The 23,777-nt window shown below is 34.1% G+C and overlaps 2 protein-coding genes and 1 long non-coding RNA gene across 3 annotated transcripts; 1 reads left to right on the forward strand and 2 right to left on the reverse strand.

Moving 5' to 3' along the window:
* Positions 1–415: 415 nt before the first annotated feature.
* On the reverse strand, positions 416–2,089 carry LOC115959756. Its single transcript, XR_004084984.1, has 3 exons — positions 1,325–2,089; positions 1,020–1,245; positions 416–917 (listed from the first exon to the last, which is right to left on the reverse strand). It is a non-coding gene; the product is annotated as an uncharacterized LOC115959756 (long non-coding RNA).
* Positions 2,090–12,534: 10,445 nt separating this feature from the next.
* LOC115962187 (remorin-like) lies at positions 12,535–15,861 on the forward strand. Its single transcript, XM_031081078.1, has 5 exons — positions 12,535–12,940; positions 14,397–14,447; positions 14,534–14,621; positions 14,925–15,006; positions 15,494–15,861. The coding sequence occupies exons 1-5, from the start codon at positions 12,763–12,765 to the stop codon at positions 15,692–15,694; spliced, it is 600 nt and encodes a 199-aa protein (XP_030936938.1). The 5' UTR covers positions 12,535–12,762; the 3' UTR covers positions 15,695–15,861.
* Positions 15,862–16,717: 856 nt separating this feature from the next.
* Positions 16,718–20,105, reverse strand: LOC115959497 (transcription factor MYB17-like). The gene is made up of 3 exons (XM_031077916.1): positions 19,831–20,105; positions 18,597–18,726; positions 16,718–17,598 (listed from the first exon to the last, which is right to left on the reverse strand). The coding sequence occupies exons 1-3, from the start codon at positions 19,970–19,972 to the stop codon at positions 16,995–16,997; spliced, it is 876 nt and encodes a 291-aa protein (XP_030933776.1). The 5' UTR covers positions 19,973–20,105; the 3' UTR covers positions 16,718–16,994.
* Between the last annotated feature and the right edge of the window lie 3,672 nt (positions 20,106–23,777).

Below are 23,777 nucleotides of genomic sequence, written 5' to 3' on the forward strand. Positions count from 1 at the left end.
GTGGCACTCAACCCCAAATTGGGCAGTTATCTCCTTCGCTACAAGAGCAAAGGAGCCTACCTTGAAAGTGCTAGACGGCTTGTTGCCCTTTGCAGCCTCCTGTGCAAGTAGCCTAAGCATCGTTGAGTGCATGGACGGCAACCACCTGAACTGCTTGCTACTGCTCACCTTCTCTTTGCCCTTTGACATTACTACATATGAAAATTGTATAGTGAGAGTAGCATTTAGTAATTACGCTCGGAACATGAACAACAAATCAAACACACATACAACCACGCTTATAGATGTGCACAACAGAATGAAACATGCTAACACTGGAAATAACAATGTAATACCATCAAATAACAATGTAATGCTGAAAATACTTTTCATTACACCACCAGAAGTCTATAGTAAATACATTGTCTTTACAAAAAAAAAAAAAAAAACACATATTACAATCATAGAAATCTAAATAAAGTACTACTCTCCACTCTTGGTATAATCAGACCACATAGCTTGGCATATCTCATCTCTCTTAGCATTCCACAGTCCACTGTCTTCAATGGACTCCCGACGTGATTGTGTTTCTTGTTGGGGGTCACTAGACTCTACTTGGATCATTGCATCTTCCATAATATGGTTATTTGGTTCAACCCCCATAATGTGATTATGAACCACACAATATGCTAGCACTACTTTCACTTGGGTTTCAAAAGACCAAAATGGTTCTGCATCCAACACTCGAAAACGTTTCTTCAACACTCCAAACTCTCGCTCAATGGTAGTTCTCAATGAAAAGTGTCGAAGGTTGAACAATTCTTGCTCATTCTCAGGAGGACGATCACTAAACTCTTTCAAGTGATATCACACACTCCGATAAGGTGACAATATTCCATTTTTATTACCATATCCAGCATCACCAAGATAATATTTACCTACATATATTCAAAAATAAAACCAAATCACTATTATGCTTAGGAAAACACACAATATTTATTAAACTAATAAACCTAAAAGGTGAAGTAATCGTATAATACCTTTGGGAATTGAAAATCCCCCTGGTCTAGCAAATGCATCATTTAACACATGTGAATCATGTGCACTGCCTTCCCATCCAGCCAATACATAAGTGAACTTTAAGTCAAAACTAATTGTAGCTAACACATTTTGCGTGGTTCCATCTTTGCGACCACGAAATCTTCCTTGTATTTCAGGTGGCACAGATACACGAACATGTGTACCATCTATTGCTCCAACACAATCCTAATTTTCGACAGACATAATGGTTTAAAATTACACAAATCTTCACGATTTACAAAAATACACAAGTCGCAATATTTACCTTAAAATATGGGTAGAACCTTCTGCTATTCCTTATCTCTGGGAGTGTATCTTCACTACGCAGTCTTATTAGAGCTCTATATAATTTTAAGACCCCCTAAGGACGACCTTGAAGTATTTATGAACAGTCTCAGTTGATCTATAGATCTGACTACCCATTACACGAAACCTCACATTATGACCAATAATGTGTAAGAAAATGAGCACTTACTCCATAACAGACATGTGAATAGTCGGGCGTACGTGCTCACCCTCAGTGAGGATGTGACATAAGTGGTGGAAAGTTATAAGTTTCATCCTAATTTGATTCACACAATGTCTCTCACTTCCATGCAGAATACTATTTATGTATTCCTCTCTCTCAGCTGCATGATTAACATAAGGCGCCTTAGGCAGTCGTCTACATCTACGCCGCAATTTCCTTAACAATGGAACCCCCACAAGGAGGACAGATGCAACTAAGGTAAGAATTGCGGCTTTGTTTTTTTTCATCGTCTAAAAAATCACAAACACTGTGGTCTAAGAGGTATGTAAACAAGCATGCTATTGATTACACAGTAAATAAAAACAACCACAAACAGAAAACATCCAAACCACATTGATAACGAGTACCAAAATTTTTATGCACATATATTTCTGTATAATTGTAACATCAACAACGTACACAATATAATACCATCACAATCAATATTTACACCTATGAACAAATTACATTGCATTCTATTTCTATATAACTGTAACATCAACAACGTACACAACATAATACCATCACAATCAATATTTACACCAACAAATCACATTGCATTCTATTTCTGTATAATTGTAACACCAACAAAAGTTACAACATAATACCATCACAATCAATATTTACACCAACAAATCACAGCATTCTATTTATGTATAATTGTAACACCAACAAAATTAAATTCTTAAATCAATATTTAAATAAAAAATGGATAATTAAAAAAAGTAAGTAAATAAATAAATAATTATATAAATAGATAAATAATTATATGAAGTAAATAATTATATAAATAAATAAATAAACAAATAAATATATTAGGCTTAATCTTCTCTGCTCATACCATCAAACTTGAACAATAATATTTTCTGCTCATATCATCAAACTTGAACAATCCAAACTCAAACCCAACAACCAACATCAAATTTCACAACTCACAGAACAACAATAGCCACATCAAATTTGTACCCAATAACCAACTCTCACCACAACAACTATTTTTACATCAAATTTGTACCCAAACCCACAGTACCCACATCAAATTTTTGCAACCCACTCAACATCAGCTACACCCAATACTCATTATCAACCAAATAAAAATGGGGAAATTTCAGTCATAGCCCAAAAAAAAAGTATATATAATATTAATAATAATAAAGAAGCTAAATAAGTGGAAAATAAAAAGGGACAAAAAGAGGAATAAATGGCACTGGTGGCTTCAGCGGTGGTGGACCTCTCATGCGACTTGGTTGCCGGCGGTGGAAGGCCAATGGGTCTCAGCCATGGCTTAGCCTAGTACTAAGAGAGCAAGATGATAGAGGCATAGAGACAAGACTGCTATGGAGTTGGATTTCAAAAAGAGATGAGGGAGGGATGGAGGTTGGATTGTTTATGGGTTTGAGGCTGGGTCGGCTTTTGTTTTCTCTGTATTTTTGGTGTGTGGATTGGAGCTGTGTGGATCGGATTGAGAAATGAAATGAGAGAGTGGATCGGACTGAGTGCATGAACTGATGAGAGGGTGGATCGGACTGAGAAATGAAAAAGGGAAACTCACTGTGCATGGAGAGGATCGGCTGCGTGAGGGAGAGTATCGGTTGCGTTTGGCGTGAGGGAGATGGTGGAGCTCGGTGTGACTGAGCTTGGAGAGCTTGTGCTGTTGTGAGAGAGCTCAGATCGTGTTGTGTGAGGAGTGGAAATGGTTCGAAGTGAAAATATGAACGAAAATGATTTTACGGGTGTTTTGGGTTATTTTACGGTCAAAGGGGAAAAGCATTTCAGTTGACTGAATTTACTGATTCAACCAAACACTCAAGTTTTACGAAAAAGCATTTCCGAAAGTAATTTGAAGCCAAAACAAACACAGCCTAATACCCCGTTTAGATTAAGGTGGGGGGGGGGGGTAAAGGAGAGTGGAGTAGAGTTAGTTAAAAATTAAGTTAATTTTTGTCCGGCTCTACTCTACTTCTCTTCCCTCATTCTCAATCCAAACGGATCATAAGTTAATTGGGCAAGGCATGTTACGTGATCTACTTAAGCGTTTGGCTTACCTCTAATACTTTTTTAAACTAGAATCTCTTTTTATTTTAATGAGAAATTGCTACATTACCCACTAACTAAATAAAAAGTGGAGATTAAAACTCATTACTACTTGTTATTGTATATTTAAAACAAAAAAACATGTCCAATTGAAAAAATACTGGAAATAAGCCAAACTCTCTACTTAATGGGGCTCTTATTGGCTTCTCAAAAATAATAAAAGTATTAAGAGATTATTTTTTTGAGAAATTTTCAACCTATAACGTCTGTTCTTAATAATAACTATTTATCATCAGGTTAAGATACTAATAAATTTTTGGTATATGCAGATATTGAACCCCAAATCTCTTGTTCAATAATAAGAGATTTTACCATTTCAGTTAACGAGAATCCCACCAAGTATTAAGAGATTCGGTTATCATTTTGTGGCTGTAAAGTTGCTGGCAGACCAAATGTACAACGCATTTATGAATGCAATCTTAAAGTACACTATTAGTCATTGCATGCCCTCATACAAGAAGGGCAACTTTTTTTTGATAAACATACAAGAAGGGCGACTTGAATATTAGCAAAGCGGTAAAAGAATAACTTGAATATTAATCATTGCATGCCCTTATTAGTCTCTCTCTCATACAAAATATTTTTATTAATAAAAAAAATTAAAGATAAAGTTTTTAGATAAAATGGTAAAAAAATAGAATATGTAATATAAGGTATATCATAAAGTAGTTTATTAAAATAAAGAAAGGTGCTACGTCTACAACATTTTTACAACAAATTATAGATAATTAGTTGTCATTAGTTCAAATTTGAATTTAATAGTAAGATTATTTTTTTGCCCCAACAATAATAACCAAAAACAACTTACCACTTAGAATTTGTTGTAAAAATGTTGTAGACATATTATTTTTCTAAAATAAATAAAGTAACTTTTTGACATGTAAAAGTTACTTACTTTTTTTTTTTATTTTTAAAAACGTCTTATGCTAATGCTCCACCATTGTATTTTATTAGTGATCTTCGGAGTGTTTCTAGCATTGCCTTTGAAAGGTAAAACAAGGGTTGATTTTTGTTTTTTTTTTTTTTTGCTTATTCTTTTCCCCAAAGGAACATGGTATCACAAACTACACTAACCATCATTACAAAGTGGAATGAGACAAGTCACATCCTTTGCTTCAATCTCAAGTTGGCTTATAAACAATATTATAGGGCTCAGAAAGCAAAACAAAAGGACCATCTAAATGACAAACTTCTTTTGTGACTCGTGAGGAGATCCACACAATGATTTCTCTTCTTTTGTGACTCATGAGGTGATTCACACAATGATTTCTCTCTCTTTCAGTGGCAGAATTGAAAGGAGTCCAACTAATTTGACAAAAGAAGGGGATTACGTTTGTGGGTAAAAGGATGAGTAATTTTTGTTAGTTGAGTAACACAAGGACAACTCGAGAGTTGGCCTCAATTATCAAACTCTTTATCTCTAATTGTAGAGCTAGACTCACATAGTCTCGGATTCACTAAAATTTCAATGTTTCTCGTGAAGCCCTCAACCTATTTACCCTCTTGATTTTGGATTAATCTGCTTACACCTACCAGTCCAGCTGTCCAGGACATTGCAAAGATGGTTTAATCATAATTTAGCTTTAAGAAATCTAGAGGTGGAGGATGCTAGTCAATTAGCGGCTAAAAGTCTTGAACTTTACTTTGGAGGGATTAGGAAATAGATTACTTCATTAATTAATTGGTGATATCCAAACATTCCTTTACAAGGCTTTCTCTATTAAGTTTCTCACTCTTACCACCGCACACCCTTGGTGCATGGTTACTCCACAAGTATAAGTGTTTACGGGGTATGGGGGGCAAAAGCCGAGGTTCAAGTCTCTAGGAGAGAGTTTCACACACATATACACTTAAATTAAACTATGGTAGAAATTCTATCTTGTAAAAAAAAAAAAAAAAAAAAAAAATTTAAAAAAAGGTTTCTCACTCTTGGGAGAGACAGAGGGGCATTGACTTCCAAATCTATTTTCAATCAGGGTGCCCCTTGGTATGTTTTGGCAACCGATTATCACAGTTTATATGCAGATGATGTATTGAATTCTCCAATACTCAAAAGGGTCCTTGTGATTTTGTTTGGGGGTTATAAACTAGCTGAAGTTAATTGTATCCCCAAATTCCTGCTATATGTGAACCCATCAAGAGGAATAGACATTAGACATTCGATGTACCACAGAAAAATTATTAGTATTAAATTGCCAAAAAGCCGTGACCTTTAAATGTTCAAAACGAAACTGCTTTTTAAGCATTCCAAGCTTTCGGCCTAATCCGAAACTTTAATCACAATTAAAAGTTAAGTGCATATTTTCCAACTCTTTTCCATTCTTCTCCAATTAAACAAATGCTATATTATCTCCAAATTATTAACACACTTGGTGTATAAACTTTGTAGTTTTGGACAAATACTACAAAACTACAATATCTATTTTGTAAAGAAGATTGTTTTTTGCCTAAAAGCCAGAAGACACTATCAATGTTGATAAGGAGTCAAGTTCTGTACCATATCAAACATCGCATCTGCGATACATCCCTAGGAGCTAGGACCAAAAGAATATTTTCATTTTCATTGTTTACTCAAGCAAACATCAAGGCCACATAAGTCAGTTCAATCAACTTATCGATAAAGTTAATTAAGAAAGGAATGCTTTCATGTGAATATATCTAAGATATCCTCATTTCAAGCTCCGTGATATTCAAAATAGGCTTTTGAGAACCTGTGTGGTAGTACACATTTTAACTGATTCTTGTTTTTGTGAATATTTAAAAACCGGAACTAACCATACTGCTTATGTTTTGAGTTCTGCTGCAAATTCAATTCATTGCTCCAAATAGTATTTTTGTTTTTTGTTTTGGATGTACGTGACACTGACAAGCAAAAAAAAATCTATATAATCATCTTAGATAAGAAAAACTTTCAATGCAGGAACGATTGATCATCCAAAGGGACAAAACCTTGAACCTTGATTGTGGATGTTAAGACCTCGATAATCAAGCACTACCTAATTCAAAGGGAGCATTTGAGAAAGGCCATATGTCCATTTTACCTAAGTTAATTACCTTGATCAATTGTTACCCTTTTAACATTTATACTATTTATAAGAGGATTCTTCTATTCGGACTGGACTTTTATGTGGTTCAGAAATACCCTTAGATCTTAGATTTAATAAGGATAACACTTGAAAACAACTTGGTAAAAATATATCTCCAACTTCACGTAAATACTTACAAAATAGAACACTCTCCTACTAATTCATATTTTCAAAACAAACTTATCCAAAAATTAAAATTTAAAAACAAAAAAACTTCTTAGTCCACTTTATATTTCCCACAAGACCACGTTCCAACTTTTTTTTTTTTTACTTTATCCTAACTCATTAGGTTTTTTTTTTTAATTCCTAATTTCACGTACACTAGACCACAAAAAAAAAAGTCTCATCGCATGCGTAAAGTACCTGTGATGAGGCTAGTTAAATATATAAGGATAAGTGGTAAGTAATATTACTCCTAAATCCCTTTAGTCAATTTGAGGGGATGATGCATTATTAGAACTTAGAACCACTCCCACTACATAGGATATTGGCCATCGACCATCACTCGAAAACTTTATACATACCTCCTCTAAGCCATGGGCAAAGTTTTGCACCAACAATATGGTTACTCTACAGTTTTTCTTCAAGCTCATTCTAAATTTTCTTTTTCACTAACTTGACCTTGGGAGTACCATTGATCGTTCCAAATCTTAAAAAAAGTGGGTTGTTTCTTTCATCTTTAGAAGTTCTCACTGAATAAAATTTCACTCAATCTTAAAATTCTCTCCCTTTTGCATTTTTCTTTCCTAGTTTACCTTTACGGTTTCACCTCAAATAGCAAAGTAAAAAGTAGAAGGCAAAAACAAAAGAAGACATAAATAGAAACAATAATAAAATGCAAGTTTAGAAGCACTATTTTAAAACTTGCCAATTTTTTCGGCAAAAAAAAAAAAAAAAACTTGCCGATTTAGTGGATCTTAATTGATTACAAAAAGGATAATGGGCCACTTTACAAACTGGCCCACAAAAAATCCATTATTATTACCCATTAAAACATTAGTAACAGTTATTTAAAAAGGGGGACACTAACAAATTTTCTTGAGATATTGGTTAATAATTCACTTAAAGAAAATTTTTATGAAAAAAAAAATTAATGTTTTGACAATTTTTTTTTTATTTTTTATAAAAATTGTATCAAAATTTTTTTAAAATAAATTATTAACCAATATTCTAAGGATACTTTTAATATAATCCATTTAAAAATAAAAGAAAATCTGGGGAGCTCGTCACGATGAATCTTTCAGGGTCAGCCACATCAATATCCCTCTTGTAACGTAAAATACAAGACAACGCTGTCCGTTTGTGTAACTGTAAACTGGGGAATCTTTTCTAACGATGTCGTTTTCCCTTCTAATATAAATGATATTTTAACCTGCAAATTGGATTCTTTGTCAAGATCCACTTTGTTTTATCTCATAAACTACAAGACCATCGTTTTCATGGAAAAGCAAATATCAGAGACATTTTGGTCGTTTGGAGATGGGCCAGATGGCACAAGTACAACGCAAATATCATATATGGCCTTTGATTTTTGAGAAATAGATTTGAATCAATGTCATGTTCAAGTTGGGATGGAAGAAAAAGAAATGGATTTTTGGGATGGATTAAGAGCCGTTGCTAGGGAAGTCAGCTAGTATCATTTATTTTGTATAGCAAAAGAATTAATTTTGAAATTAAGATTAAGGTGAACTTGTTGGCAAAATACGCAATAATTAAAATGAAATTGGGTGTACAAGTCTATGGGTCATCGCAATTGAAATGCTTCAATAACGTAATTCTACATGTGTGTGTATATACATCCAAAACTTAGAGAAAATCCAATTAAATTTTAATTGGATTTTCAATTTTGCACTATGTGTTCCATTTAATTTTTAATTTTGTGCCAAATAAATTATTTAATGTAAAAACTGAAGAGTCCAAATCTAATTAGATTCTAATTTAGATTTCAATTGGAGTCCAATTTTCTGCTACATATCCATCTAAGTTTTTAATTTTTGTGGCAAATAAATTATTGGGTGAGAGAACTAAAGAGTCTAAAACCAATTAAATTCTAAATCATATATATATATATATATAATACCATGTATAATTTGAACTTATTTTAAGAAAAATGTATAATTTGAACTGTATAATTGTAATAGTTTCTAATTGTAACCATGCATATGCACGAGCTACACACTAGTATATAACTAGTTTGTAGCCCCGGGCTACCGCACGGGAATGGATATATTCTTAATTATGAGTTTATTCATGTTTAAAAAGCTCAATTAAGTCTAAATTCATATTATTAACCAGAAAATTTCATTAACAAAACTTAGCAGTATATATATTTTACACAGAAAGATGAACCTTGGTGACAATATTTATCCAAAAGATCCATTCACGCTTTTGAATCTTCAATCTCTATTGGTGATCGAAATTTTCGCAGCTTAAAAAATTCAAAATTATAAAAAAAAATAAATAAATAAATAAATAAAAAAAACCCTCAGAGTTGTACTCATTTTGTAGTTTTACGATGGGTTATTTTGTAACATGATGGGTATTTGTGTGAAGAAAAAACCTCTGAAATTCCATGGTTGATAAAAGAAATTCTCTCCAATCTCTTTTTATAGAGAGAAGGGTTTGTGCGTGTTTTTATTCATCCTTCATAGTTGTATTATCACGAAGCAAATCCAATGGATTTAGATTGGTACTACCGATTCCCTAAGCATGAGTGTTTAATGTGTTATTAATTTCATCTCATTGGCTTCTGCACATGACAGCAAAATTAAAAATAATTAGATTGTACACGTGTATAGTAAAATTGGACTCCAATTTCAGATTCTAATTGAACAATTGGAATGATAATATATGATAGTAACAACAATAGGAAAATTCAAATTAAATTTCAAATTAAATTGTAACAATCTGAATAAAAAATTCCAGTAGAAAGACAGGGTAGAGTGATCCACTCCAAAAAAGCGACCAAACTTGCGTAAATATAGAATAATAAATCTCTCTCCGAAAAATTTACATTGTTCATAACTTTTACCTTCACTGAACATTTTAAAAACATAGTGACTCACATCTACCATCCAGACATCTACAACCGGGTCCTCTCCAATTCGCATGAGATTCCATTGATCACTAAGTTCCTTTGCAGCCTGCAAAAAGTATCATCTATCGGTCCACAGCAGTGCTTTCTTCATTTTATAGGTGCCAAACCTGAACAAAAAGCCAAATATAAGGATAGTGAATTTTAGGCATAATGTGCATCTAATCACATATTAGCAATTTATAACAAATGTAAAGATGCAAACTTTGTAAGTGAATAGTAAACTAAACTCAATGTCAGAACCAAGAAGAAAGCACTTTAATCTAAAACTCAGTGCAAATGTAAAGATGCAAACTTTGTAAGCAATTTATAACAAAGATGCAAACTCTGGCTTTGCTATCTTTTTGGAAATTATGCAATGTACTCAAACCAAGTTCTTATCACCGATATTAATCTCTTTGGTTTTGGCGTTTGACTACAAAATCAAGAAAAAACTTAATTAGCACAGTAACTCACTTGACCCGATACATAGAAGTGGTTTTAATGAGAATGAGCCCACATACATTTAGCCACATGATGCAAAATTCAACTTCAATTTCAGATTCTAGACACATGGCACAAAATTAGAGTTCTAATTTGGAATTCAATTTCACACTCTCTCTGCTTCACCTATTATTTTATATATAGATTAAAGCTAAAGCTGAGAGAATTTATAATTAGATTCTAAATTGGATTCTAATTATTGTCTAATTTTACACCACGTGTCCTATTTAAGTTTTTTTTTTATTTAATTTTTGTTATAGGTGAATTAATGTTATATAAAAGATTAAGAATCTAGTATAAATAAATCATCAAAAGTCCAATAAATAAATAAAAAAGTAAACTCATTTGTATATCCAAAAAAAAAAACTAAAATAAAAAATGAGAGAGAGGGAGAGAGAGAGAGAGAGAGAGAGAGAGAGAGAGAGAGGGACTCATCTATGACTATGAATTTAATTAAAGTCACAGCTAGAGAAAATTCAATTGAATTCCAATTGTTATCCAATTTTACACCATATGTCCTATTTTTTTTTTTAAGAGATAATTACAACATGCTCTTAACCTCGCAGGTCGAACCATTTCCCTCCTAGACTCCCAAACACTTTGTGCATAGGGATATACCAAAGACGAAGAGTTTAATATAAATAAACTATCAAAAACCCAATAAACCAAAAAAAAAAAAAAAAAAGTAAACTCACTAGTATATCAAAAAAAAAAAAAACTAAAAAAAAAATTAAAAGAGAGAGAGAGAGAGAGAGAGAGAGAGAGAGAGAGAGGGAAACTCATCTATGACTTAAAAATAAAATTATATGTGTAATTGTTTTTAATTGTTCCATGCATATACATGGGTTATATGTTATGCACGAGTTATATGCTAGTTTGTATATAAATAAATAACAAGAGAAATCTCTATTTGCTTATTTATGATTCACGCAAGATCCATCACAAGAAAAATAAAATTACATAGTACATTAAGATTGTCGTATTATAATTATCAATTTGGTCGAGTTAGGACAAATAGGAGAGGATCCAAAAGTAATAACCCAACAAATAACTAAGAGTCTTGCAATTCAACTTATACTTTTTGATGTTTCCAATAGAGATATTAAATGTTCTAATCTCCCTCCCTCAACTACTGATGTATATAAAATAAAATTTTTAAAAAACCAATATTTTTTTTATATAGTATATATTTTGAAATCAAAACCAATAAACTAGGCATAGCCGTGTAGTAACAAAGACTAAGTAGAGTTAAGAGCTTTGTAGCGACTGATATTTCTTAGTGTTTCCAACAAAGATGTCTAAGACTAAAATGCCTCATCTACCAACAATCAAATTATTATTAAAGAAAAAGGACCAAGTAGTAATATTTGAATACCTCAGCAATTAAGTGAGGAGGGTAATTTGTTATATTTGTTAGTTTTTTTATATGATCAAACCTTAATAGGAGGAGTTTGTGATAATATAAACGTGTAACCCACTAATAGATTTGATATTTTTTACTAACTAAGATATTCGAGTTGGACAAGTTTGAATTTCAAGATAACAAACCAAATCTCAAGAAATTCGTCTAGTGATTTCTAGACTTGGGCTCAAATATTTAGCCAATAGGCCCAATACTTCCATTTTCAAGGGTTTTTCTCATAATTATCTTGTGCAGGTAAGAACTACACACCTGGAGATTAGTTAGATGCTTTTTGAATCTTGACACTCACAAAAACAAAAAGAAAAGGAAAGGAAGAGCATGTTTCAAAACTTCATGTTTACTAGACAAATAAACATGGTTTTATTTTTGTTCAGATTATTTTTTAAATCTAATAAACTAATAAAAGTAAACTCTTCCAAACCACTTAAATCTAATTATAAATTAATAAAATAGTAGCTATTCATTATTCTGAAAATATAACATATATTCCCTCATCTCACATAATAATAAATTATAAATATAAGAAGAAAAAGTACTACCTCATTACACTCCAAAATTATCATATATATATATATATATATATATTAGAAGAATTATCATATAATCTTAACATTATATAAATAGAAAGAGTTAGGCTAAATGTATCTTAGATCAAACTCCAAATTGATTAAGTTCCTTTTATCTCTAATATCTGTGGGCTCCAAAAAAAAAAACCTTCATCTTTCTCTCTCTTCATAATATTTTGCCAACTCATAATAGGCCAGTTGCACCTACCATCCAGCTAAGTCCAAAGCAGTATAACAGTTGCCTCCCTCCAAGCCTCTTTTTCTTCCAACTACTATAACATCCATACAATCCCAACTCTCTCTTCTCTCTATCTCTCTATCTTTCATCTTCCTTCTCTTAAATTTGAGTGTGAGTTTTTCAGTTACAACCTTTGCCATATTTGAGGTTCCCTTTAAGGTTTCGTTATTTACTAAATTTAGAGTCAAAGACACAACCTGCAGAACCAGACATGGCTGACGAGGAACCAAAAAAGGTGGAGACCGAAACACCCTCGGAGCCTCCGCCACCAGTTGAACGCGTCCATGAAGCTCCCAAAGATGTCACTGAGGAGAAATCTGTAATCCCACTTCCTCCTGCTGATGATGAAGAAAAGCCAGTAGAGTCCAAAGCGCTTGCTATTGTTGAAAGTAAATAAACAATCCCTCTGTCTCTGTTCTTTTTTCCTTTTTTCAAAAATCATTTTTTTAGCTTAAACTTTTTTTTTTCTGAGAAGATTTTTAGCTTAAACTGAAACATCTATTTGGTTGATGACAAATGAAAAGAAAAGAAAATTGTTTTTTCTTATAGGTTTCATTACTCTTTTTCTTATATGTCCTGTCTTATTTTTATTTACTGTTTCTAGCTTTACTTTAAAGTATTTTTGGTATTTACTTTATCGTTTCTAGCTTTACTTTAACGCGTTTTAGGTTTTTTTTTTTTGGTTCTAATCTTTATCTTTTGGGGGCTTTTTTGGCTTTTTTTGTTTTTTGGGTTCCTTGATAGGTGTGTGATAGTGTTGGTGGAGGTAAAGGGTATGTTTTTAATGTTTTGGAACCTTAAACTGGTACTTTTGCTGTTCTACGTTTTCTGGGCAACACATGTTTGGTTTTTATGTATGAATTTTCGGTTGTTCATTTACTTTGATTTGTAAAAAGGTGAAGTTTTTGGAAACTGAGGTGAATTATTGTTCTTGTTACTTTTGTGTTTCTTACTTAATAAGATTGAGTGTACTTTGATGGAGGGAAAAAATTTAAGCCAACCTCAAGCTAATGAAGAACTAAAGTATATGTTCCAAGATTAATTACTATGTTTTGATAGTTTTGTGATTATGAAAATTTCTTGTAATAATCAGTGAATTTGTTGTGTATAGTAATTGAGAATGATCAGTTTCTTACTTTTTTGCATATTCAGCTGAATCTGTAAATGAGTTCCGAATCTTTTAGAGAATTCTCAGCCAAAAAAAAAATCTTTTAGAGAACAATTTTTTATTTTTAAGTAAACAATAATACTTTTAGAACACATACGAAAATAGTATCGTTTGAGCTTCCCTTTATAGTAAATAATGTCTCTTAATTTTTCATTTTCACTTCTTTTAGGCCACCTTTAGGCTCCTTTTGATTTAATGGAATATTTTCTTTTTGGAAATTTTCATGATTGATATTTTCTGTTACTCTTGAGTAGACCTTGTCTTGTGTCATACATACCATTTCTATTTTCAATAAATGCAATTTTCATCTGCAGCCTATTAAAAAAATATTATTATTATTATTATTGTCAAAACAGAGGTTTTACGGTTGTGTTCTAGGTAAGTTAACTGGCCGATTCATTTAACATGAATTTTGAACAACTTAGTTCCATTTCAGCTAGAATTGGCCTAAATTGGACTACAAGATTTTTGTATCATGTTGTTTCAAATCTTGTGACATGCATGTAGAAAGTTTTAGAACTTAAGTTATGTGATCAATCACATTGTGTATTCTGTATTTGATAAATCACTTCACATAGGACCATACTTTTTCTTTCATCAGCAGCATTTGTTTCCAACTCTTATTTAGCAATGTATTATAAGATGCCTATTTATCTAAAACAAAATGATCATGCCAGAGGCTCCTGAGTGCGCTGATCAGAAAAGTAACGAGGGTTCTGTCAACCGGGGTAATATTACATCTTAATGTTCCTCTCCTTGTTCTTGTTCCTACACTCTATCACTAGAATAAATAATTAATTCAAAGGTTCTTCAGATGCTGTGCTTGCTAGAGTTGCAACAGAGAAGAGGATATCACTAATCAAGGCATGGGAAGAAAGTGAAAAGTCGAAAGCAGAGAACAAGTAAGAGCTATATTGACCACTTGTAGTTCCCTCAATAATTTGTGGATAGGGGTCCTCTCTATATTGCCTAATTTTTAGTAAGGAAAAAAAATCCATAGTAAGTGATAATGCCGAGTTTCTGTTTTGGCAAAAAGGAAAGAATCCTTTTACTATAAATAATTTCTATGATTTCAATTAGGAATCTTGGACTCCTAAGAGGTTGGAAATAGGTTGAAACCATGTTATATTTTAGTTAAAAAATTTCTTTTGATATAATGTAATGTGGATTATGCATACTGAAACCATGCTTAAATTATTGATCAGGGCTCATAAAAAGCTATCTTCTGTTGGGGCATGGGAGAACAGCAAGAAAGCAACTTTAGAGGCCCAATTAAAACAGATTGAGGTAATGGATTTTTCATTTTGTCAAAGATCTTCTTAGAAGTTAGAACCTAACTATTTTTTTTCCCCAAACAAACTAAATTTAATGACCACAAGTTTGTTAATTTTATTTTGATGTCACTTCAAGTTTGTTGGGGAGAAACTATTCAATTAAGTAGTTAATATAACATGTAGGGAGGCCATTTAACTAGAAGTTTTAAGTCTATGAGTTTGAGCTCAACTATGTTATATCAACCACTTATTCTTCTCAAAAAAAAAAAAAAAAACACTTCTCATTATTGTTGAACTGTGAACCTTTACTCACACGTGTATACCCAACAACTATTATTACATTTTGATTCTATGGTTTGTCTTTTAAAAATGATTATAAACATGAATGGAGGAATGATGAACACAAATCATGTGTTGCCTCCAAACTGAATAGGTGGTTGAGTTGCTAAGAATGAGATAACTAGTGTATAATGTTTTAACATTCAATTGATTGTGAGCAGGAACAATTGGAGAAGAAGAAGGCTGAATATGTGGAGAAAATGAAAAACAAAGTTGCTCTCATACACAAGACAGCAGAAGAAAAGAGGGCTGAAATTGAAGCTAAACGTGGGGAAGAAATTCTCAAGGCAGAGGAAGTGGCTGCAAAATACCGTGCCACTGGAACTGCTCCAAAGAAGCTCTTTAGTTGTTTTTCTGGCTGAAATGCTTAGGTTTGGTTGAAATCTATTTGAATTGTTTGTAGTTTTTCTTCTTTTGGAGTTCATTTGTTAATAATGCTCCCATTATATGGTTGGAAATTGGTTGATGTATTTTTGCGTGTTACAGTGATGTATTTGTGTGTATATTGCCAAAAAAAAAAAAAAAAAAACTTTATTTAGAAACTTGTGTATTATAGTATTGAACCATAAAGTTAAGATCATATTATAATAACAAGAGCTTTGGGAAAAAAAAAAAATGTAATTAGTACCACTTTATTTGCCAACCCCAAAATTTTGTGACTACAGGCTTGTCATTTTTGTTTTAATTTATTTAGCCCATTAACATAGAGGATTGAGGAACACACTGCGTGAAAGGGCCAGAAAAGTCCATTGCCTGATCTCCATTATTCCAAAGCAATATGTTTCAAATTTATAACACTGCATTACCCAGATTGATGCCCTCGATGTATAATACTAAAAAAGCAACAGGATTAGTCCGACTTTAAAAGCACGCCCTTGACATCATAAATTGCCTCTGGTTGCATAAGTTAAGCAAAAGGAATGCCTATGATCACCATTGATCCCAGGAATAATCCATCCTATTGTTATACGTGTATATCCTGTTCCCATAATTGTTTGCAGATTAATTAAAGTAGCTATCCTCGTTGAAGTTGTTAGCGTATCAATGATCATTGAACCCATTTGTTTGTCAAAGGAATCAACCATAAATGTAGTCAGTGTGGCAAAATCATACAAAGCTCTTATTTTGTGATTGAACTAATATAAATGTTGCCAGTATCAATGAAGACATAAAGCAAAATTAATATCAATTATACTCTCTTAAAATAAAGCATCTCTGGTACTTATCAAAAAAATAAATAAATAAATAAAGCATCTCTGGCAAAACATCAGTTATACCTAAGCCAATCCTTGCATAGCTATGCAGTGAACAAAAACATCTCCATTTATATCTGCTGAGATCTTAAATCAAAAATTTCTACTCTGTTGTATTTGTATGCCATATGATTGTCAATAAGCTCTCAGCAAAGAGAAGATAACTTTGATTGTAGCAACCTGTTCAAGTTTACATCTCTTTTTCCATTTAGAGAAAATCAAGAAGAGTAGTCTATGTGAAAACTAAGAAACCAGCTACATAAAATAGATTATATACAAAAGAGAAACTTTAAAGGTGCCAAATTATCTATTAGATTAAACTAGTGCCCTTCCCATGGTAACCATCTTCATTCAATGCAAGAAAGGAAAGGCAATATTTTAGTTCCATCTACTGTACATGCAAAATCATCTATACTTGAAAGCTGTCCTCACCATCTGGGAAATCTAGCAGTAGCTCCAATGCTGAATCAGAAGAATCAATGAGATCATAAGAGGTGTGAGAATCCGAGGTGGCCATAACGTCTTCTACCTTTGGTTTATAGCTATCTGCTTGTTCTGGCTTCATGTTAGTACATGCACTGGTCCTGGTGTTTATCGCTTGTATTGTGACATCTGAACCTGAACCACATTTTATTGATGAGGATTTTGGAGAGACAGGGCTTTGACACACTCCCGCATCTTTACCATTGACCTTCCGAAACGATTCTCCAACTTCAGAACTCCATAGACGGAGGAAGTAATCACATTCTGTCTTTATCATCAAAGATGAGTCAAGTAGTGACAATTCCATTGACATCCGAGCCTCGGCCTCAACTCTGGCACTCTCCCATTGTACCATGTGGCGAGTGGAAGGGGATTCAGATTTGACATTACTTGTCTCTGGTTTGGAGGAGGGCTTGTGCACCCATGGGCTAGGGACTGAGCAAAGGGAACGCTTCTTTAAATGAGTGTTCCAATAGTTCTTAATCTCATTGTCTGTTCTTCCTGGCATCTGTGATGCTATGGCAGCCCACCTACAACGAAAGAGCCACGAGGTCCAAATCATGCTAAAGGAATTCATTGAAATAAAATTTAGAACTTCAGTTTTAGAAGCCTGAAATTGACATCATGGATTTTTTGTATACCAAAGAAAAGCGGGGACAGATAAAAAATCACACGTGAATTATGCAGGTCATGGCAACCTAGTTCTGATTGTCTGTTTTGACATTGATCAGGTCATTGGCATTAAAAGTATTAGACACCATGCAAATTTAAAGGAATAATCACATTGAAAATTAGAATTCTTTGTTTACTTATCAGAAGGAAATAATAATTCTTTGCTTTGAATGTTCCTATGGCTGTTGCGCTAGTATGAAGCTTACAAAATGTTTCTGTGTCCTTTAGTGTCACTACCTCAATAAGCCTTCAAGGTTGAATGCCATAAAAGACTGAAAATCATATCTAGGTAGTTTGGCTATATAGCATTAGAAAGGGTGCTTAGTAACCCAAGTTGGAGCCAAGAATTGCCCATAATTACCAAGCAGAATATGCTTAGTTAAGCATATTCTACATAAGTATATAACATTGGGTAAAATGCTACCTAGAAACAATAAGAGATTCATTTTCTTCTTTTTCCGGTGACAATGAATAATTATGTTATTCTGTAAGAGGTTCCCAAAATAACTCAAGCTCATGAGTGTTCAAAAAAAAGAAAGGAATCAGTTAAGAGTGTGCCACTTCTTTGCATATGAACAATCCAAGATCTATGAGCACTATATGGGTAAAATCACCAAGTCTGTATTAAACCTACGAATCAACAATATGGCATTACATAGTACAAATTTGAAGCTCAAGTTGAGATCATTACTTATTCAACCTTTATACACAAGTTAAAAGCTAGTAATCTGCATGGTGACTTGTGCATCAAGGTAACATGACCAACAATCAAAATAAAAATTGCAAAAATATCATTGCCAAGGAGATTGAGGAGCACTTTAACAATATTATTATAGAATGACCTCTATGTATTTACCTATTACCAAGCATGCCTTGAAGCTGAATTATAGAATCCTCTTCCTCAGCTGTAAATGGACCACGTTTAATGTCAGGGCGAAGATAGTTTATCCACCTGAGCCGACAACTCTTTCCACATCGAAGGAGACCTGGACAAAAAGTCATGGCTCATTGCTTAGAATTCTGACAACTAAAGTACTAACACAAAATCATCTTCTTCTTTTTTTTTTTTTCAAGGTTCAACCAGCGTTGCAAATCATAGAGAAGCAGAATCTACTTTTATAATCCACCTTTGGACTGCCACATTTTGTGCTTTAAGATATACCCAAAAGTTGGGTCCTGAACGTGGAATTTTGCAATTATACAAAAATATGTTAATGAAAATGTCATAAATCATCTCAAACGTGTCAAAACCGCAGAAGATTTACCAAAAAAACATAATAAACAATAAATCAATTGTAACACCCCTCCAAAAAACAAACAAACAAACAAAAAGTTGACGGACAGAAAGAGACAAATTGGCGTTACCAGAAGAAGAATCAAAAATTAATTTTTTCCCTAAATTAAAAAAATAAAAAAGAAAAAGAAAAGAAGATGAAGATTCGAAAAGTGTTACCTACTACCCAGCAAAACAAGGCTTTCACAAAAAGTATTTTCCAACAAATTACTGCATAGAAATTAGATGTTAATATTATAATACAGTATTATATTAACAAAACCATAAATTTAATTTATGTTTTCCTAAGTGATTGTAAAAAATAAAATAAAAAGGAGAGAACTTGGGGAGGATAACACATATTGCGTAACACTCAAGTCAAACTCAAAAGGCGTGGTTTTTATTTTTATTTTTATTTTTTGAAGCAAAAAAGCCATCGTTAAAAAAAAATAATAATAAAATAAAATAAAAAATAAAAAACCATTTTTCCTCATTTAATGCAAGAAAGAGTAAAGATTTTTTCTTTCACCAAATAATTAAGAGAAGAAGAAGGAGGAGGATTATGCTGCCGCAAGTAAACAAACCCACAAATTGAAAATGAAGACACCCTTTTGACAAGCCCACAAATTGGATATAAAGAAAGAAACCCTTTTTCTCTTTAGTTGAAAATACTATCCTCATTAAAAAGGAGAGAGCTTTTTAGTCCCAAATACAAGAAAAGCACAAAATAATTCAAAATAATCTCAATCTCATGCTGTCAATGCCAAAAGAGATAAAAATATATAGTATTTAAAAACTTTTATAAAAAAAAAAATACCAGCATGCTTTGGGAGTGTACGCCAGCTACCATGGCCATGCTTGTTAATGTACTGTACCAAGAGTTGGTCCTCTTCAGGACTCCAAGCACCTCTCTTAACTCCATCCTTATCACAACATGGCGCTCTTCCCATCTTCACCATCTACTCCATTCACACACAACACAAGTACAAACTTGGACTTCAATCAAAAAAAAATAATACTTGGACTTTAATAAACTTGAAAGTTTGAAGAAGCCCACAGACTGAGAGATATGTTACACTCTCACTCTCTCTCTCTCTCTCCTATGTTCAAAAAGAACTTAAAAACTGAGAGGGACAAAAGTATCAAAGTGATGGGATTTGTCAGTAGAATCTGACGGCTATAAATGCTCTTGTATTATGTTATCTTATTATGTGTCGGACGATAGGGCGGCTTCAGCTCTGGACCCAGAAGTTGCATTTATTTGTACTTTCTCATGGGCTGCCTGAAGGAAATTCATTTTATTAAAAACCAAATTATACATGGATCGTAGTCGTAGATGTGTCCGAGAAAATGTTTTGTAGTTGAAAGTGCTTTTCGATGGTTGATGAGAGGAAGAAAATCGGGTGAGTGAGTAATGAAGCTTGTATTCAGCCAAAAATTAAAAACAAATCATAAGGGGACGATTATTTCCAAGGTCGGTTAGTGTGTGCTCTTGATAATAGACTTTTTTACTAATCACTAACTCATACATTGTAAAATTTAACAAAATGTGAAATTTTTTTTCACTCTTTTTTTTTTTTTATAAATATGGAATCTGATAATTATATTAGATATTAATAGTCTTTATATGAAATTTAATAATTATGTTAGTTTCTAATAATTTTTTTTTTAAATTGTGGCAAGAATCTGAAGGAAGGTTTAAATATAGAACATAATTTAAACTTAATTTAAAAATATGTATTTGAATAATAAAATGTAAAATTGTGGAATCTCAAAAAATTATGTGACAAAATATTATGAGGTCAGAAAAAATCAATTTTTTTTTTTTAATATATGGGAAAAGTTAAATGAATGCCCTAAAGGCATTGGTTTATAAAGTAATTTTAAAAAAATTTATGAGAAAAATAAAAAAGTAATTAATTTTTTAATAGTTTTTTTCTCATAAAAGGGATTGTAAGGACGCGATTCGTGACGGACCGTAACAGTGTCGGGTTCGCACGTGAAAAGGCCCCTAACAATATCATTTGTAGAGCGTGGGTTTGGAAGGCTAGGCCTTGTTCGATAGGCGGTGGGTTTCTCGCGGTGTTCGTATGAACTTAAGCTTTCCTACACCCCTGGAGTCTTTCTCCTGGAGGTGGGCTGGGAGGCCCTGGTTTCTGGCCATTTTTCCCAACCCCCTTTTAGGTTACTTCTTTTTCCTTTTTATATTCGCCTGCGTTCATTGTCCTTCGTCCACGTATAGGGTCAATCTTTCCAAAATTGATACTTGTCCCATCAGCCTATCCCCCAAAGTCGTTGGGGATGGTTGTAAAAGCCAAAGAATGCGGCTCTGTCAGGTTCAGAGCATTAAATGGCAATAACAGCAGCTTTCCCTGGATATTTTAGATCTTTTGTCCTGGTTTCGGTCCTATACCGTTTCTGCCCTCCTTTCAGAGGGGGAACTTTGGGTCTGCCGAGGACTGAGCCGTCCTCGGCGATGTCCATAGGCTATTTGGTCGAGTTTGGGCCATAGCCCTCCTCGGCTTGGCCTTTGGATTTTCCCCAGGTAAATGGGCCCGGCCCGTAAATCGTTTGGGCCCCACAATAGCCCCTCAAAACCCGGCTGTCCAACCTCTTGGTTGGAAAGGGGGGTTTTGGTGATGCCAAACCTCTCCTGTGGCCCAATCTATTCGGCCTATTAAACATGCTGGCGGTTCCTCATATGCCCAAGAGATTTACCGGTCTACGAGATAGTTTTTAATTTCGCGCTTGATGCATTCTTATCGCTTGGGGTATTCAAAACGCGTTTTGAATAATCACTATTTACGAGACTACTTTAATTCGACGGTTTATTTTGATGGGGTGGAGAAGCGGAACCGGCGTGTTTGGGTTTGCTGATTCCTTTGGAGATCTGAACTTATTAAATGCCCCCCGCTCCGCCCTCTGTATAAGTAGGACAGGAGGAGGTGATTGTTTTTACCAAAAATCCCTTTTCATCCTCCTGCGACTCTGGAATACTTAGCCTCCCTTAAGATTCGATTTACTCGCCGGTTTATACACTTAATCGTAAAATACTTTACCATAACAACAAGGGATGCAAAAGTCCCACCCCTCCCAAAAACGCCACGTTCCGATAAAGCTTATCATGGCTCGATCGGGACAAGGATGGCGAAGACTCAAAATCAACCTCATCCTTCTTTCAGTCAAAATCCGAAGCAGGGACTCGTCACGTCAAACTTTCGACGTGACTGAGTCGAGAACACCCAAGATCGTTACCATCCGGCTCCTCACGAGCGTACCTAATATGGCACCGGCGTGTTAGGAGTCAGGGCGGAGGCAGGGGTTAAGTGCTTCTGCTTCTCCCTCTTTTGCTCCTTGGTGCCCTTCCCCTCCCTCTTCTTATTGTCTTCCCAGCACCAGTTCCGCCCTGATGCTGTTTCTTTTCTATCTTTTGTTCCTCTCTTTGTCTCTTCATCTCTCTCTCTTCTTCTCCTCCTTCTTTACTCATGTCCTCCATCTTCTTTATTCATCCCCCTCATCTTCGTCATTGATTTCTTCCTTACTATTTCCTTCTTCTTCATTCATTTTCTTTTTTAAAGTGAGTCCCTCTCTCAGTATGAGCAGCAATGAGGCAGAGATTGGAGAAACTTTGAAGACGAGTTTAAAAGACGCTTGACAGTTTACTTTTTTGTACTACAGATGTAATGGTTGCTTAGGCAATTTACATTTTGTATAGGCTCGTTTGAGCCCCTTTTTGTATGTTGTAATGATTTTTTTTATATTAATAAAAATTGTTGTCTACCTTATTTCGCATGTTATGTCTCTATGTTTTCATAAATTTGCAAGCGCTGCTCGGCACAATAATATAGCATCTAAATCAATGACGACTAAGACCAAAATATTTGATAATAAAATGATGTCGCCATAGCTTTAATAGAAGTGCTTGGCACAATAAGGCCGACCCGTAAAAAATAGTACTCACCCGGAACTAGCCGAGGAGAGAACCGAAGGCTTGATGCCGTGTGAGAAATAGCCGTCCGAGGACATATCCCCTACCAAATGAATAGCCCTCTTATACGACTAAATGCTGGGGCGTTCCACCCCTTTCCTTACACCTTTATTGGCCTTAACATTCTATGGTGTTTAAGCCGTGGATGAAGTGACCTGACATTTTGACCAAGTAACCTTTCTTATGAGAGTCAAACCTTTTCTTATCCAAGTATTTGGTTTTCCCATAGGCTTGAGTCCGAGGACCATGCAAGGCCTTGGTTCTGTCCAATAACTTGTAATTTTTATAATTTTTCGTGCTTGGCCTCCCCATAGGCTTGAATCCGAGGACCATACAAGGCCTTGGTTCTGCCCAAAAACTTGTAATTTTTATAATTTTTCGTACTTGGTTTCCCCATAGGCTTGAGTCCGAGGACCATACAAGGCCTTGGTTCTGTCCCTGGGCCCATATGCCGAACGGGCCTGGGCCGCGAATTTACTGGGCCCACAAATTAAGAGGTGTTTCCATAACTTTTGATCACGCGGTACCTTTTGGCGTCCCAGTGTTCGAGGTGCACCTTCTCGAGACTCCTTTAATCTCAGGGTTGCAGACGACGTTGGAAGTCGAGCCAGAGACGTTTTGTCTGTAGCGTTCCTTGGGACGCTGCGCGAATTAAATGCCACCACCTTATCTTTTAACATAAATAGGAGAGAAAGTTGCTCCTTTTCACACACAAATCCTTCAGATTCCTCCCTTAGTTCATCATGCTTGAGGCAGAGATTGGGAAAAAGGAGCTC

Source organism: Quercus lobata, chromosome 9 (assembly GCF_001633185.2).
Source record: "Quercus lobata isolate SW786 chromosome 9, ValleyOak3.0 Primary Assembly, whole genome shotgun sequence".
Classification (NCBI taxonomy): domain Eukaryota; kingdom Viridiplantae; phylum Streptophyta; class Magnoliopsida; order Fagales; family Fagaceae; genus Quercus; species Quercus lobata.

Coding starts and splice junctions, on each gene's coding strand:
- LOC115959497 (XM_031077916.1), bottom strand. CDS start 19,972: ATGGTGAAGATGGGAAGAGCGCCATGTTGTGATAAGGATGGAGTTAAG. Junction 18,727..19,830: donor TACACTCCCAAAGCATGCTG/GTATTTTTTTTT, acceptor CTTTTTGTCCAG/GTCTCCTTCGATGTGGAAAG. Junction 17,599..18,596: donor CAAGGCATGCTTGGTAATAG/GTAAATACATAG, acceptor CTTTCGTTGTAG/GTGGGCTGCCATAGCATCAC.
- LOC115962187 (XM_031081078.1), top strand. CDS start 12,763: ATGGCTGACGAGGAACCAAAAAAGGTGGAGACCGAAACACCCTCGGAG. Junction 12,941..14,396: donor AGCGCTTGCTATTGTTGAAA/GTAAATAAACAA, acceptor TGATCATGCCAG/AGGCTCCTGAGTGCGCTGAT. Junction 14,448..14,533: donor CGAGGGTTCTGTCAACCGGG/GTAATATTACAT, acceptor AAGGTTCTTCAG/ATGCTGTGCTTGCTAGAGTT.